The following is a 15,314-nucleotide window of genomic DNA, read 5'->3' on the forward strand; positions in this document are numbered from 1 at the left end:
ACATTATGCAGAGACCCATTGGCATTAATATCACCTAGGGTAGGCCTGTTATACTCAAATTCACTGTACAGTATATGCAATGTAATGTACAAATTAACTTCTTTAGGAGGCGTGGTCCTCCCTGCAGATTCAGATGAGTTGTGGGGAAAATGGGAATCAGGACTAAACAAATACATTTCGATATTTGTGGGCTTACATTTCCGATAACCAATATATCTGCTAATATATTTATATATTTTTTTTTATATTAACACTTTGAGCGCCACTCACGGCTAATCTCGGGTTTACGATAGTGACGTTGAAAGCCACGTCGCGGCTTTTCTCAGATTTTTTCTTTTAAATTTATTTAGCGATCTGAAATCATATTGCATCACGCGAGCCTACCGTTGGAGATCCAGGGGCCGCCGGCGATCAGATGTGAAAAAAGCGCCCCCTATCGTCTCCCAGATGGTAAATCACCCTTTTGGAATGGACTCAATGAAAATGGATGGGAAAAAAAAATATTCCAGTCCACATTTCACTTCTCACCCATGCAGCCGGAGTTACCAGGGTTCATTCTGGAGCCTCTGAGCCGCGGCGATCATGGGTTATACTGTACACACGTTGGATCAATATACTTATCGATTTTTTCGAATGGTGATCAGGAATTGGAATATACCATTTGGATACCATCTGATGTCAGGTAAGGAATCTATGTTATCAGTGTTAGGATAATCCGACTCGTTTTCATGGAGATATAAGCGTTTCCACTATATGTGATATGGCTATTTCACTGTAAAAGCCATGAGGAAATAATAGCAGCGATTATCAGCGCACGGCACGAGCGTGCGTGCGCACACATATACTATCGACCATCTAGCGTTTATTTGAAAACGATTCATAAATAGACCGACAAATGATAACGTTCTGGAATATTCCAGTAAAAGGCGATTATCATGAAATGTGTTGTTTTTTCTTCGAAACCGAGTGGTTTTCAAAATGCTATAAAAAGGAAATGAAGCGATAAAAACACAATCTGCTTTGCCAATGTTGACTGGAAAATGATTCTTTTTGATAAGCGATGGGCAGATTAGACACATAGCATAATTTAAAACATAGATTAGGCGATATTAACGTTACATGGGCCGTGGACCGTGGAATCAACGGGGTAAAAAGGAAAACACGGCATGGCACTGAAAGTGTTAAGACTGTATGAAAAAATATACATTATCTTTTTAATTAGGAAAAAACATCAAAGATAGATGTAACTGAGGGGTACAATTCCCTGGCTGTATTGAGAGTATGGTATTATTAAACCACTACTTAGTTATGTACTTTAATTACTGGCCATACAGTACATGGTATATCTGGTGAACACCCACACAAGAATACGGCAATGACAAAGAAAGTTCTAGTTAGAGGTATTTATTATTAGAGCAGCAACGGTAGGTTACAGATTGAGAATTATGATTGCGCTTGTAAGGCGAAGAACACTTAAAGTAGGTCAAGAGCGTAAGTCCATGAGAATAGTAAGATGGGTATAACTGACGCCACCTGTAGCATAGTAATTACATAGGGCACACTCGTAGTCAGCTGGAGACACTAGGGGGTTCCCTCCGGTTGTAAGCCGGCAGGGTAGAGGAATGTTCGGGAGCAAAGTCTGGATCAACGCGGAATAAAGAAGCTCCAGCTACGGGAGTCGGTGCAGTACTCCCTTGGTCCTTAGACAAAGCAACAGCTATAATCCAAGTATGCTCGACAGCATGGATGAAAGCCAGCCAGCCTCTGGTCCTAGAGGCGGGCTCGAGGGTGCTCCTCACAGGGGTAGATCCCACACGACAGTGGGGTAGACGGTTCTCTGCTCCAGCAGCCACGGTACCAAAGCAATATAATCCAGCCGGAAAAGGCTCTGCATTCGCCGGTGTAGATTCTCCTGTGCACTATACTTCACATTAAACTATGTTGAACTTGACGTTATTTCACTAAACTCTGACACTTTTACTATATTATTCGCACATATTATAAGTGCTCTATTTAGACGCAAAGTTGCTCACTTCACTTGGTCGTTGACTCGTGGTGAAGGCTTCAACGTTTAGGATACTCAAACTAGACTACTGCTGTATCCACCTGCAACGTATTTATCCGTAAGGTGAATAATCTAGTGCCAACCTCAGTTCTGTCTCGTATTACTGCGCAAACCTGGACATGTTGAGACATGCCTTGGCGGTGGCTTTGAACTTGCCATTGGGGGTATGGCCGTTGGCGCCTAGGGGGTCGCTGTCCAATAGGAGAACGAATATTATGGTCTGGCTTGTACCTAGGTAAAGGGATATTCCGTGTATATATACAAATAATATACAAGGGATATCAGACGATATACAAATATTATACAAGGTATCTCAAGTAATAAATATATATATTCGGTTTAATCTGACCCTTTGTAACAGCCGCCTCCTAATTAGTCTGCACCTAATTAGATAAGCAGAGACAGATTAACCGTCTTGTCAACTACTCAATGTCTGTTGTGGGGAGTAGGGCAATCTACAAAGTCAGTGGGTCATGATCGTCATCAAGGGAGTCAGGGAGCCTTGGCAACTCTATCAGCCTCGCCACGGGTCGGGTGTGGCGGTGAGGCAGGTCGGCCCTCCTGGGTATACTGGGCTGTGCTTGGCTGTGTCTCCACATCCTCCGTCTGTTCCTCTTGTTTGGTCTGTACCCCGTCTGAGGAGGGGCCGGTTCCGGCCGCCCCATCAAGGAGTCGCTTGGGGTGCTGGGTTCGAGGTCAGCTACGTCGCTTGGAGCGCAGCTGAGGGGGGTGGAGTTCGGAACTCCCTCTTCTTGGGCCCACGGTTCTCTCACAGGCCTCTCGTCTAATGTCAATAGCCTCTCAACGGGCTGTACGAGAGAGTGGCCTGTGTCGCTCACCTTTGTGTGCAGGCAGCGTGTAGACGTGGGTTGACTGTCAAGTCCGTAGAGGGGGCCCTGGAGCGTCCACCCCAGTCGGGTCTGAACCGCGACTGGGCATCCTTTGGGTCCGATGTGGGCCGCCTCAATTGGGAGAATGAGGTCCGCGTGGTCGGAGCCTATGAGCAGGGTCGGTGTGGCGCCGTCGATAAGCGGTATAGGTAGTGACGTAGGTGCACGTACTTCGCCATCAGCTGTGGGATGGGGTAGGTGTACTGTGACAGGCCTATGTCGTGGCTGGTGAAGACGTTGGTGATGCTATACTGCTTCTCGGGCTGGTCCACCGCTGCTATCTTGAAGGAGACATTTTCACCCTTTATGGTCTTCTGGTCTCTTCTTATGGTACGGATTGTCATTGTTCCTTTGGCACCCCGCAGGCCCAGCTGGGCTGCGGCGGAAGCGAGGAGGAGAGTCTTTTCAGACCCATCGTCTAGGACGGCGTAAGTGTCCAGGACCTTGTCCTCGTAGCTCAGGAGCACTCTGACCACTTTGATGAGCACTCGGGGGGTCCCGCTATGCTGGTCTATGTGGAGCACTCCTGTTGTTGGGTTGCCTTGGATCTTCTGGAGTGGTGCCGACTCGCGGTCGTCCGAGTAGCACCGTGACTCCCAGTGTCTGCTGTAGCAGTCGGTACACCAGGGGGCGGTCTGGTGGATCTTCGGTACTGGTGCCACCGCCTCGGCCTGATACATCACCGTGACGGGCCCACTTTGGTTTCCTGGCGGACGCTTGTTGATGTCGTGCAGGACCTCCAAGTGGGCGCCGTCACACTTGCTGCATTTCTTCTTTAAACGGCACTCAGCTGCCATATGGCTGCGCGAGCAGCGGAAGCAGCGGCGGTTGGCTTTGATCCACTGACTCACCTCGTCCGTGGTCAGCTTCTTGAAATTGTCACATTGATACAGCCGATGTTCACCTTCACAGTACTGGCATTCAATCTTCCACTCCCCCTTGGTCGGGGGGTTGCTGTGGTTCTCGTGCTGCGGTACTGATTCGGCTTGGTGCATAACGGTCACCGACCGGCGGTTATCATTAGGTCTCCGAGGTCCATCTCTTGGGCTTGGTCCACTCCACACGAGCGTATCTAGTCGTAGGCTGCTGACTTCTCTCGCGAGGAAGTCGGCCAGGTCTAGGAGGGATGGCTCGGGACCGTCGGGATCATGGTGGTCTCTCTGCCGCCGAAAGCGCTCTTGGCGGGCTGGAGGGAGCTTCTCTAGTATTCGTTCCACATTAGAGTTAGCATATAGTTCATATCTCCCTTTTTCCCTTTGGGACCCCAGCATCCCTACCAGGGATTGTACCTTGATAGAGAGGTCATCCAATGCTCTATTGTCTTTGGCTGGGGGGAGGCGGTCGATGTCTCTTATTTCTTGTATCACGTAGTCCCATATGCGTCCATAACGCTGGTCGAGGGCCACTAGAGCCGCGGAGTATGGGGTGCTTGAGTTGGAATATGCCAGCGCTATATTATGCGCTCTGGGCACCTTGAGATGCTTGAGGAGGATGGCATATTTGTACGACTCATCAGGGACGTCGGACATCATAGTCTCCAAGCACATCCGTAATTCCGTATACTGTGCTCTGTCCTCGCGCGTAAAGTCTGGGAACGTCGGTGTGCCAAGGTACGATGCCATGGATGGCTGGCACATTGGTGAGCGTAGGGGAAGAGACCTCCTGGGCGAGTCTCCCCGTACGTGTTGTCGTGGGTTGGTACTTGGTGGGTACCAGGGGCCGGGTACCCAGGTGCTATTCCTCGGTGCTGACTGTACGTCAAACTCACCCGTGAGTTGGGTCGGGGGTTTGTAGTGCAGCGACTCGGGGCTGACGTCTGGGCTGTACTGGGCCTCCTGGTCCAGAGTACGTTGCTGCTGGTCGGGGCTGTACTGGGCCTCCTCTTCCTCTTCCTCTTCTAGGTCCTGGAGTTTTCTAGTCAGTCTCTCGGCGACGTAGGCCGGTTCTTCCCGGTGGCTGGGTCTCGTATGGACCGGTCGGGGAGGGGGGTCGGAGACGTAGACAGGATCCTCTTGTTGGCCGGGTCCCGGGTCGCTTCGTCGGGTAGGGGAATGTGCCCTAGACCCTTGTCGTGATGATCTCCGGGAGCTCCGTGCGGAGAGAGGGGGTGTCGCCATGGCAATCAATTGTTCTATCATCTGCGCCTGCAGCCGGTCGCGCTCTGCTTCGCGCTGGGCATGGGCGGCGTCGCGCTCTGCTTCGCGGTGGGCATTGGCGGCGTCGCGCTGTGCATTGGCGCTGGCATGGGCGGCGTCGCGCTGTGCATTGGCGGCGTCGCGCTGTGCATTGGCGCTGGCATGGGCGGCGTCGCGCTGTGCATTGGCGGCGGCGCGCTGTGCATCGGCGCGGCCTCTTTCAATGTTCTCTTCCGTCTGAAGGCGTCTGGTCTCCAGTTTTATGCGGTCGTCTTCACTCCTTTGTTGCGCCTGGAAGCGCTCTCGCTCGGTTGCAGCGTGTTCTCGTTCACTAAGGGCTTGCGCTTGGAGTTGCGCGTGAAGGCGCTCTCGTTGGTCTGCAGATTGTTCGCGCTCGCTCGTCTGTTGAGCCTGGAGGCGCTCTCTTTCCATGGTAGAGTGTTCGCGCTCACTAAGCGTCTGTGCTTGAAGTCGATCGCGTTCACCCTGAAGTCGATCGCGTTCGGTGGAGGCTGCCAGGGTGGCGATGAATGCCTGCGCCAGCATCTGGTCCGCCTCGCTGGGGGATGACACTGACGGAGGTGATCGGCTTCTGACAGTGCTCGTTGGAGATCTGTTCTCTGGGCGCGCCTCGAGATCCATCTCCTGGGCGCGCTTCTCTTCTCTTGGTTGTGTGTCGGGTTCTGTCCCTGGAGCGCTTTCTTTATCCTGGAGCTCTCTGGGGACTATTCCGTTGACGTTGTCTGGGGGTATAGTCATGTCATGTCCCCCCTGGTCCCCCCCGTGAGCTTGGTCAGTTACGTTAGAACCCACTAGGGTCTCTACTGGCAGGGTCGCCTGGTCGGTAGGATTTGACATGCTTTTACTATCCGCTTTATCCCTATTTAACGTCTGTATAAAGCTAGGTATTAGACTGACAGCGTATGCCTCTAGATAGGGAGGTGGCTGACGTCTGCGCTGCGGGCGTTCTAGCTCGGGAGAGCCGCTTGGGGAGTGTTCACCGCTGGCCATGGTTAATATCAATATTATATTTAGATATTACACTGATATATCTCCGGCTCGAAGGACCAATTGTAACTGAGGGGTACAATTCCCTGACTGTATTGAGAGTATGGTATTATTAAACCACTACTTAGTTATGTACTTTAATTACTGGCCATACAGTACATGGTATATCTGGTGAACACCCACACAAGAATACGACAATGACAAAGAAAGTTCTAGTTAGAGGTATTTATTATTAGAGCAACGGTAGGTTACAGATTGAGAATTATGATTGCGCTTGTAAGGCGAAGAACACTTAAAGTAGGTCAAGAGCGTAAGTCCATGAGAATAGTAAGATGGGTATAACTGACGCCACCTGTAGCATAGTAATTACATAGGGCACACTCGTAGTCAGCTGGAGACACTAGGGGGTTCCCTCCGGTTGTAAGCCGGCAGGGTAGAGGAATGTTCGGGAGCAAAGTCTGGATCAACGCGGAATAAAGAAGCTCCAGCTACGGGAGTCGGTGCAGTACTCCCTTGGTCCTTAGACAAAGCAACAGCTATAATCCAAGTATGCTCGACAGCATGGATGAAAGCCAGCCAGCCTCTGGTCCTAGAGGCGGGCTCGAGGGTGCTCCTCACAGGGGTAGATCCCACACGACAGTGGGGTAGACGGTTCTCTGCTCCAGCAGCCACGGTACCAAAGCAATATAATCCAGCCGGAAAAGGCTCTGCATTCACCGGTGTAGATTCTCCTGTGCACTATACTTCACATTAAACTATGTTGAACTTGACGTTATTTCACTAAACTCTGACACTTTTACTATCTTATTCGCACATATTATAAGTGCTCTATTTAGACGCAAAGTTGCTCACTTCACTTGGTCGTTGACTCGTGGTGAAGGCTTCAACGTTTAGGATACTCAAACTAGACTACTGCTGTATCCACCTGCGACGTATTTATACGTAAGGTGAATAATCTAGTGCCAACCTCAGTTCTGTCTCGTATTACTGCGCAAACCTGGACATGTTGAGACATGCCTTGGCGGTGGCTTTGAACTTGCCATTGGGGGTATGGCCGTTGGCGCCTAGGGGTCGCTGTCCAATAGGAGAACGAATATTATGGTCTGGCTTGTACCTAGGTAAAGGGATATTCCGTGTATATATACAAAGAATATACAAGGGATATCAGACGATATACAAATATTATACAAGGTATCTCAAGTAATAAATATATATATTCGGTTTAATCTGACCCTTTGTAACAATAGATGTAAAATACGTATTTATGATACATAATATGTTTTTTTTGTTTTTACTTTATTTTTTAGCGTTTATCGCTTTTCTGGTCAAGCATGACCGACAGATACAGGGTGAAACGGGATATAGATCAGGGGAAGACATTCTGATAAATGATGGCGGGTCCGGGAATCGAACTCGGAGTCCACCAGATCCGTGATGCAGCACGGTTTTCCCCGACGCTGAAATAGCGCTGAGATATGCGGTGAGCTACTGGAGCCCCCCTATAATATGTTTATTATGATCTAACCACAACAAAATACAATTATTTGTGTTTCAGGCTAATAACTAGCTTTATGTTTAAAATAATGTTAGATTTCAGACTAGATTAGAGTACCTGCATGAAATACTCTTCCAGCAGACAGTCAACCCAGGGCTCTGCCACCTCCATCGGCCGCACTTCATTGGAGATGTCGCAGCACTTAATCAGCACCATCTTCAGCTGGACAGCGCATGGGCAGAGGGTCAACAGTCAAAATTAGATCAATACGAGGACAAGAGAGTAGAAACTGTAACATAACTGAATGCAGTTAACGATTCCCAGGAGAAACCATGCAATGTGTGTCTCCAGTCACGTTATTACGTTAATTTATTTCAGTATATTATAAGTTAAAGCTCAGTGAAATATATATATATGAGAGAGAGAGAGAGACAGAGAGAGATACAACATTGAAATAAATCTAAGCTATTTCATATATTACAATAATACGTACCAAATATGTACCAACTCCTGAACCACTAAACCATACAGGTCAGTTTAAGGTGTCTCCATACAGTAACAACCCATGTATTTGCAGTTTTAAAGTCAATCCAGATCACTTGTGAGTGTGGTTGTTGTGATGCAACCCCCCTGAAAGTGCTCAGCCTCTACTGTCTTTAACTATATATGTCCAATATCCAATTTAACATCTTTTTAGGTTTGCAAACTTTAAAAAAGGTCCTTCGTCTCAAGGATCCAAATGCCCTCACGCTGTCCTGATCAGGGCTGATGAGAAATTCCACTCATAAATGCTATTATCTGGTACCCAGACCTGGTTAGGTTATGCCTGCCGCACATACCAGGACACGCACTGGGAGTGCAGAGGAATGTCAGAGAGAAAACACAAGCGGTACATCAAAACAAGAGACCGTGGTTGATCTTGGGCAAGTTAGATATCACGGTCAATATGATAATGATATATCAATATCAATATGCCTTACTGCAATGCATGGTGTACTGTCAACATAAGAGTCTGATAGCACTTTATGGACTCCGATTTCAAAATGCTTTAAGGGATAACATTGAGCAATAATATTAATAATTAATCATATTAATAATGATTAACAGTGCTGCTTACACAAGTGACATGCTCCTCATCCGCGTAGTCAAAGCTGTCCACTTTGTGCTTGAAGGAGTCCAGGATCTCTCCGTGTCGTGCCATGTCTGTGGCCAAGATCAATGTGATGGTTCCCTGCAGCACACAGCACACCAAGACCGCAGCAAGTTAGTTACAGCCTGCAGCTTCATGGTCTGGTGGGCAGGTCTTTCATTATGGTGCTCCAACAGAGCCATTCATTCACCTCTCAGTGCTTCTCTTTCATTCATCCTGTATAATTATTCTGTATAATAAAGTGCCCAAAATAGAGACAATAGGAAGGTATTTCATTCATACACATGTGCGCGCACAAACACACACACACAAACATGTTTCCCATTCCTCTCCTCTGTCCAGCTCTTAGAACCCCTCACTTTGCACAGCTGAACATCATACAGAAGAATGGACAGTAGCAGTCAGCAGAGAGAATGGACAGCTGACCACCAAATTACCCAATGGAGGAACTGCTCAGTCCACGTAGCTACAGTACATAGCTGAAGTATCTGCTAATAATACTGTCCTCAGAATACTTGCCAATGTATCTAAAGGGAGAATATAGGCTCCATGCGCCTCCAACCAGCTTGCGTAAAGAGAGTATATGTCCAATTCATTCAAAGCCCTACACTCACACAGAGAGGAGTCTTGGGGTACCTTCAGTGTCTAAGCTGTAGTCTCTTCATCGTGGAATAAAGTTATGAGTCAGTGTTTTGAAAGATACCTGGCGTATCTGTTTGAAGGCCTCCGGCTCGAAGTTGGAGAAGATGTTGCAATCGGGTTGAGAGAAGATCTGGAAGGCAACAGCACAGTGGTGGTTCTCAAGAGGGGAGATGTCGTTGTAACGGACCGCCAGGTCTGTCCTCGCATTGATCTGGTACCTGGGAGAGACAGGGAGTGGGAGAGAGGGAGGGAAAGACAGGTTGGGGGGGGGGGGGGGTGGAGGGATAAAGTGACACAGAGAGAGTGGGAGAATGACAGACAAAGAGGGAGAGACAAGGAGGAAGAGAGGGGGAGAGAGAAGAGAGACAGAGAGGGAAGAGAGACAGCGAGAGGGAAGAGAGAGACAAAGAGACAGGATGTAGAGGGGATTGATGGGGAAAGGAAGTGAGAGAGAAAGAAAAAGGGACAGAAATCACATTGTTCAACACAATGTAGAACATGCTAGCTAGTGATTAGCATGAACAATAACAGTATTGATTAACTGAGCAGTGTGTGTGTGTATTTCCTTACGTGTTGTTGTAGCCGGGGTGATCCAGGTCATGACACACAGCAGCTGTCACGAGAATAAGAATGTCCACCTGAGTGAACTTTTCCTAAGAGACAGGCATACACACACACACACACACACACACACACACACACACACACACACACACACACACACACACACACACACACACACACACACACACACACACACACACACACACACACACACACACACACACACACACACACACACACACACACACACACACACACACACCACCATTGACATTTCCATTAAAGACCTTGTGTGTGTGTTTCTGTGTCTCATAGCTAATTTGTCACATTGTGCGAGTGTATGTGTGAGTGTGACCTCATTAGCACATCACTAGAAATGGAAGCCTCATAATTGTCCATCAGAGCTGTGAGATGATTAAACCTCCCATGGTTGTCCCCGACAACAGAGGGAGAGGGCAGAGAGGGAGGGAGAGGGAGGGAGTGAGGGAGGGAACCTTTCAGAGGGAAAATAATCTTCTTTTATTTTTTTCTGATACTCATCATCATTATCTCATCCCCTCCATTCTACTTTAATCATAAAGACAAACATCAATTCATACCATTATTATAATTATATTTTTATTATCAAAGTGTCCATGAAAGGGCATTAAGGAAGTGTTTCGCTTTCTTAACCTGTTAAGCCCTAGCCATATTTTCTGAAAGTCCGCCTAAAAGTACATACCCAAGTAAATGGAAGATTGCTCCACTTCTACAAGGCACATTTGCATGTTCTTGGTATCTAGGAACATCTATGGATGGGAATGTATTCCCAGTGTCAGAAATATTGTGTCTGTTACTATGCTTGAGTAAATTGTAACGAACTAAAGGAGAATATAAATTATTATTATTATTAGTTTTTTCCCCATCTTTGACGGTGAATAACACCATGCTAACATTAAAGGAAAACTCCAACATTTTGGGAAATTAGCTTATTTAACATCTTCCCTGGAGTTAGACAAGAAGATACATACCTTTTTTGTCTCTGTGCGTGCATTTAGCTTAGGGAACAGTCGCTCCGTTAGCATAGCTTAGCTTCATCACGAACCTAAACTAACGTTACAACTAACCTAAAGTTAGTTTAGGTTCGTGTTAACGTTAGATAATGTACAAAATAAACGTTTTCCGCTGCTATAAACGTTGCACTTTTATTTTGACAACCCCAGAAAGGAAGTCATTATATATGCTTTACGATCCTGATCTGTGTTAGCTCAGAGCGTCCGGTATATAATACCAGCCATTGGATTACTGTTTTCTAAATTGGGGAGGCTTTTAATCGTCAAGGTAAGAGGATTTCAAGTCATGGTATCCATAAACTTCAATCGGTTCGGATCTTTTGAATGAATGAGAATGTAAACAAACACAGCGTCACGTTGAAATCACTGGCTGCGCTCAGAGAGGAGTGGTTGGGCCAAAAAATTGTTCCGAGTATATTTGCTTATAAAACGTAATTGTCTAATTCAATTATTTTTTATTTCTCCACGTGGTGAATACACAGGTCACAACATGTTTACATGAACGTTTTGGAGTTGTATTTGGAGTGTATTCTGCAATCTGTTAATAAACTTTTCAATCAATCAATCAAACTATACACTGTAAGGCTCCGGATCTGCCTCACTTCCAGTGATGAAGCTAAGCTATGCTAACGGAGCGACTGTTCCCTAAGCTAAATGCACGCACAGAGACAAAAAAGGTATGTATCTTCTTGTCTAACTCCAGGGAAGATGTTAAATAAGCTAATTTCCCAAAATGTTGGAGTTTTCCTTTAACCAAAAGTGACTAAATGCCACTGAGCTCATTCAGCACCTTCTTGAGATCAAGTGTACAAAATCTAAGCAAATTAACAAAGGGCAGATGATTTACAGGTTTTTTTGTAGATACAGTACTGAATGTTGCCATCTGGACACATTCAATATGAAATATGAATATAGAATATCAGGCCTATAAATGACCAAGTCATACATCTATGGGTCGGCCCAAATCTCCTCTTTCCAATGGCAGAGTTAAATCTGGATTTAGTACCACCAGGCACCCGTTACACGGCAGCAATGTGAATGAAATCTACTGTAAGTACAGTTACTTTTGTATAATGTCCAATGTTTTTACCGGATTGAGACGCGTTTTTTTGCTAGACGTTCACAGAAAGGTAAATAAACAATATACGTTGTATTTTATGGCAATAACGTTGAGGTTTGTTCGACCCGTGAGATATAAACACGAAATATGCTTTTTTCACATCAGTCGGCTGCAGCTTTGACTGCGGCTGGTGTGAGCTGGGTAGTGTAGTTTTATGAAATGTCAACGTCCATCGAAAGCCCTGGGTCTCCTCTTTCTTAGAACTACAACGATTTCATGACGCTGTCATGTCCTCGTGTCTAAATCATCCGGTGCAATGCACAGAGATTTTTATAATGTCATATTTCTAACAAAGTGCTGAAAATATACACTTTGTTTTTGATAGGGTTAGGGTCTTTACTCTTGGCTACATTTGAAAAAGAAACACAACATCACTTAATACGGACTGCATTGATCTATTTGTGACGTGAAATAAATCTTGTACCGCGGGCTGATCGGGCTTAAGAGGTTAAATGAAACAGACTGGTTGGAGCGGGACTGAAATTCTATTAGAGTCTCCAAGATCCTCATTGCCGGACCGCGTCGAACGACGACCACTGAATGACAGGCAGTGATGCCACAGATTACTTGTAAAAGTAATCCGATTACTGATTACTGATTACTCCTTTAAAAAGTAATCCAAGTTACTCTACTGATTACGTGATTATCAGAGTAACTTAGTTACTTTGAAAGTAACTAGGTTACGAAGTCGTCGTCGTTCCCCCAACAGTTTTTTTTTAAACGCTTTATTGAAAGTGCATAAATTGTTTTTAACTTGTTTCTCTGCACATAACGTAAATTGTTAAACTAGTGCTTCAGCTTCTGTACCATCAAGTATGGTAAAGCAACAGTCTATGATGCTCACAGCATTAGAACAGCCAGCCAGTGGTTTTACAAAACCAGTGTATCCATTCACATCTAACAAATGCAGGCTGAACTATTCAATTATATCAACTGTAACTATTAAATTGTTTTTATAAATGTCTCTATATAAACATACAATCAGTCTCTTTTTTTTTTTTTTTATCCACTTTTTCTCCCATTTTTCTATATTTTTCTCCCATCCCAATTTCGTATCATCCAATTCAACCCTCCCCTGTCACGAACGCTGTTTCTTGCCTCCCACAAGCCGGCTGCAATGTGGACTAAGTCATACATAGCACAAGTCCCCTCCGGTACTTGAGGTAACAGCAGTCGCATCTTTTCACCTGCGCAGCTCGACCTCTCAGTGTCGAGGAGTAACGCGTGGGAGGCTCACGCTGCCCCCGACACTTCCTGATTCTACTGCGCAGGCGCACCAACCGACTTGTAGGAGTCGCTTGTTCACAACGTTCGATCCCCACCCTTCAGTTTTCCCTCCCCGTAATACGGCCAATGTGTATTACTGCGGACGACCAGCCAAACTGAAAAACAATGTGGAGAGCTGGATTCGAACACGCGAATCCTAGCGTCTCCACACTGGTGGCGAGTGCCTTAGACCACTACACCACCTAGCCGCCCACAATCAGTCTCTCTTTAACATGTAAATTAACTGTAAATCTGGCAAATAAGAGCTTTTGCTCTGCCACCATCAAATATACATTAATCAAAAGGGAAAGAAACAATCTCTCTCTTTTGCTGTTTGGCTGGCCTCCGAGTCCTCCTGTACCTAGTCGAAGCGTCGGCTAGTGTTGTGATTCCAGATGCTTTCAATGCAATTGGATGTGCTGTTTTTAGCGGTAGACAGTATTTTGTTTCCTCCGCATATGCATAGACGAGCGTTTTGGGGTGGAAGTCTGAACAGAAACCGCAAAAGTCTTCTTGCGGTTTCACTTTTAATTTTGCGTTTAGACAAGCGTTTTGGGGTGGAATTCTCAGACGAATGCAGACGAGGCTGTAACAACGGAGCCCTGCTGTCACACGATTGGCGCATATGTCACATGACGTGCTGTGAAGACCCGCCCTACTCTGCCTCTGATTCGCAGACTGTGGATGGGGAATGTGATTGTACCAAAGCAGAGTCACTCACAGACAGAGTGTCCAGTCACGCCGCGGGACACATTCTTGTGTAACCCTTTCACTGCCACACTACGTCACTCCCATAAGAAAAACAGCTCAAAATGTATTTTTGACTGTCGAAAACGAAATAAAATACTGCATTCCGCCTGCATTATGAATTTATGATGAGATAGTAACGAAATAGTAACGCACAGCCACTTGGACAAGTAACTGCAATCAGATTACTGGCTTTTAAAGATTAACGCGTTAGATTACTATTTTCAGGGGAAAGTAATCAGATTACAATAACGCGTTACTTAGTAACGCGTTACCGGCATCACTGCTTATCAATGACTTGCTTGCAGTCAACATGTACGAAACAGGTAATAACCTGTCTCAACCTACCCTCTTTTCTTGATCCTCCAATCACAACTGTAACTTTGATTGTCCAAGATTTGTGATTGGAGCGACAGTTGTGATGGGAGGATCAAGAAAAGAGGGCGTGGTTGAGTTTACATTCTCCTCATTTCAAAATAATCAAAATCATAGTTAGTGCATCTGTTAACACCGGAGATTACCATGATACTCTACTAGGGAAATATCCTGTCTAGCAATTCCAGTTCTACGATGGGTTATTAAATGTAGACTGCAGTTATATTTCGTATATAGCTTACGCTCTGCTCTGTTCCCATCAACAGAGCAGAGCGCTCGCTATTACTCATATAACTAGGGTTATAGGATAACCTTCGTTCTATGGTGGTTATTACCTGTAGACTGCAGTTATATGGTGGGTTATTAAATGTAGACTGCAGTTCTATGGTGGTTAATACCTGTAGACCTTAGTTCTATGGTGGTTATTACCTGTTTACCATTACTACATGGCACTACAGGGTACTATAGGGTACTACATGGCACTACGGGGTACTACATGGTACTACATGGCACTACAGGGTACTACATGTCTGCTCCTTTGCAGCACCACAAACATGGGAACTCTCTAACTCTTCCCCCCCCCCTCCCCTTCTCTCTGAGTGCCCGTCTCCTGGCGCTGACTAAGGTGATGGATGCCTCGGGGTCTTGGCCAAGATTGTAGTGACTGCTCTACATGCACCTCCGAGGCCTTGGATCAGTTATTCACCGCCGTCTGTCCGTGGTCCTGTCAACTGATTAACAGTATTAACAGACTGTTAACAGATTAACAGTCAATGCGGTTTCATTGCTGGGTTAAGTACTTCCA

The 15,314-nt window shown here is 46.0% G+C and overlaps 1 protein-coding gene across 11 annotated transcripts in view; it reads right to left on the reverse strand.

Annotated features, from left to right (window-relative positions):
• The window catches only part of pde9aa (phosphodiesterase 9aa), a 210,723-nt gene that overhangs the window by 78,616 nt on the left and 116,793 nt on the right, over positions 1-15,314 (reverse strand). For all 11 annotated transcript variants that reach the window (XM_084315192.1, XM_084315187.1, XM_084315184.1 and 8 more), the window contains 4 exons: positions 9,956-10,038; positions 9,447-9,603; positions 8,711-8,824; positions 7,711-7,815 (listed from right to left, as the gene is read on the reverse strand). In XM_084315192.1, coding sequence (XP_084171318.1) covers positions 7,711-7,815; positions 8,711-8,824; positions 9,447-9,603; positions 9,956-10,038 — 459 coding nt within the window. The remainder of the gene's footprint in view (positions 1-7,710; positions 7,816-8,710; positions 8,825-9,446; positions 9,604-9,955; positions 10,039-15,314) is intronic.

Source organism: Notolepis coatsorum (genome assembly GCF_963971535.1).
Source record: "Notolepis coatsorum genome assembly, chromosome: 5".
Lineage (NCBI taxonomy): Eukaryota > Metazoa > Chordata > Actinopteri > Aulopiformes > Paralepididae > Notolepis > Notolepis coatsorum.